Source organism: Nicotiana attenuata, unplaced genomic scaffold, assembly GCF_001879085.1.
Source record: "Nicotiana attenuata strain UT unplaced genomic scaffold, NIATTr2, whole genome shotgun sequence".
NCBI classification, from domain to species: domain Eukaryota; kingdom Viridiplantae; phylum Streptophyta; class Magnoliopsida; order Solanales; family Solanaceae; genus Nicotiana; species Nicotiana attenuata.
This window is the reverse complement of record NW_017671436.1, coordinates 18,322-20,633: the sequence shown is the minus strand read 5'-3', so window position 1 is coordinate 20,633 and position 2,312 is coordinate 18,322. Positions and strand designations below refer to the sequence as shown.

The 2,312-nt window shown below is 36.5% G+C and overlaps 1 protein-coding gene across 1 annotated transcript; it reads right to left on the bottom strand.

Moving 5' to 3' along the window:
* Positions 1-217: 217 nt before the first annotated feature.
* LOC109208280 (protein BZR1 homolog 2-like) lies at positions 218-1,400 on the bottom strand. The gene is made up of 2 exons (XM_019371365.1): positions 1,089-1,400; positions 218-406 (listed from the first exon to the last, which is right to left on the bottom strand). Exons 1-2 carry the CDS (start codon positions 1,398-1,400, stop codon positions 218-220), a joined length of 501 nt encoding a protein of 166 aa, XP_019226910.1.
* Positions 1,401-2,312: the final 912 nt, after the last annotated feature.

Sequence of the window (2,312 nt, the reverse complement as noted above, 5' to 3'; positions counted from 1 at the left end):
CATTTTAATAAGATGCCTATAGTTGACTTAGATGATCACATATTGATCACAAGACTGACTTCTTTTCAAGTAACTTGATACTGATCATTAACATATTCTTTGCTATATTACTCATTCATTTACTTTAAAGTAAACTTTAAACAATTAAACTATTTCAAACTAAAACTATATTTTCTTCTATCCTGCAATTAATCTATTTTTGCTACAGCATAAATAGTTAGGAAGATAGTGATAAATTCAAATTGACGCTAAACGCATCAGTAGATGGTATGAGCGAGCCTCCTGGTTGAGATGTCTTAGTTTCTGCCACATTCATGTCAACATCACATTTACAGTAGTCTCCATCTTTAATTTGATCTTCCACAGAGACTTGAGCGGAATCTACATCAATCAATCTTGGCATGTCCTTCAAGAATTGAACATTAGCCCAATAAAAATATGAATAAGACAATTCGAAGCAGCAACAACAAGCCCGGTGAAATCCCACAAGTAAGGTCTGGGGAGGGTAAAGTGTACACAGACCTTACCCCTACCTAATGAAGGTAGAGAAGTTGTTTCCTAAAGACCCTCGGCTCAAAGGAAGAATACCACAAATCGAAGGTCACACATATATCTGTATGAAACACACAACGAATGATGGATGTATATCTCAAATTTAAACTCTATATGTATATAAAAAGTATACAAAAGTAAAATAAAAATTGTTACATGCTAAAAAGGTACACTAACTACTTTTATAAAAATACATGTGAAAATTTACTAAAATTTCGACAAATATTAAATTCTGATCCGTAGTGCTAAAATAAATTCAATATTAGGAACTTAAAAGTTGAACATGTCAAGTTTTAGTATTTGGATCGGGATCTACCTATATATGCAGCATGGCAACTTGGCAAGTAATTAAAAATTTAAAACACAATGGTGGAAGGACAAGAGTAGAGAATCGTGTGATGCTGTTTGTCAATGGAAACCAACTCACTAGGACAAGATTTCATCAGGGCAATCATGGAGAAGAATAACCCAAAATGGTTCGGTGTTGAATCTGTTCCCCAGTGTTATAAATTTTCCCAAGAAGAAAGAGTGTTTACCTTCTCTTTCCTGTAAATGGTGCCATCTTCTTCAACACGCCAACCAGCTTCGTCACACAAAGCCTTGAGAAGATCATTCGTGTCAGCATGCTTCGGCAGCTTATAGTTTCCATGAGCCCTCAGTCCAGCAAAGATCTTGTGTGCTACAGCTCGACGTTTTTGCTCTCTTTGCTTGTTCTTCTGCCTCTCCCTATCGGAAGGATAACGGAACCTTGTTACCACACTGCCGTCTTTGGTGGTTTTGTGAACCAACCATGGCCCTCTACTGGTTCTTATGCACCCTCTAAGAACACTTCTTCTCTCTGTAACCATACTTTTGAGTTCTAACTAGCTACTTTCTTCTTAGTTACTTAGTTGTTCGTTCCTCTTCTAGTTGTGGTAAGTAATAATTGATTTATATATAGAAAGACAACATGTAGACAAATTAGGAATAGTACAAAAAGCACAGCATATATTCCTCCAGTTTGGCGTGAGTACTATGTTCTGTGAAATCCTTTTAGCTTACTATGAAATATTTTACACAAATATCAATGATGATCAAAGGAGAGAACTTTACTGAGTACAGAAGATTTTATATCAGTTGGCCTTTTTTATTGGTTTCCCACCCGATGTCCGGTACCCGCATTAAAGCCAATTATATCTGGATTCACGCCTCGTAGGCCGCCATTCGGGGGGGGGGGGGAGCGCTCCCTGGATTTTTCCATCCCCATGGCTCCAACCCGAGGCCTCTATTTAAAAGAAGAGTAGTCCCATCCGCTGCACCATATCTTTTGGTGGTCATCATTTGGCCTTTTTACGGTTCTCATGAACATTGACAAGTGAAATAAAATAGGATTGTAAATTTCTAAGTTATGTGGACTCTCCATAAATACTACGCATCCGTGTCAAATTTTTTCAAAAATATACTTTTTTGGAAGGATCCGACACATACTCGGCGAATATTTTTCTGTTAAGTCCGAGCAACATAGGTTAATTTAGTTGGTATTTAATTGGTGTTAGTGATAAAACTCTTTTTTTTTTAAAATCTTGGATTAGTTATAATGCTTCCAACTTATTTGTTACACCCCGTGTTTTCGTACGTAAGAGTACATCATAAGTCAATTAATGTAAGCTCAGAAAGGGAATCATCTTTTAAAAGCTTACAAAGTTAGTTCATCATGTTAACGTGGAGGTTACAAATATTTAAGATCATTAGTACCAAGTAGCAAGAGGGTTTGAAGGCTT

What these genes read in the sequence shown, in the direction of transcription:
- LOC109208280 (XM_019371365.1), bottom strand. Translation starts at nt 1,400, where the DNA reads ATGGTTACAGAGAGAAGAAGTGTTCTTAGAGGGTGCATAAGAACCAGT. An exon ending in CCATTTACAGGAAAGAGAAG is followed by an intron (nt 407 to 1,088) that starts GTAAACACTCTT and finishes CAATTCTTGAAG; the next exon opens with GACATGCCAAGATTGATTGA.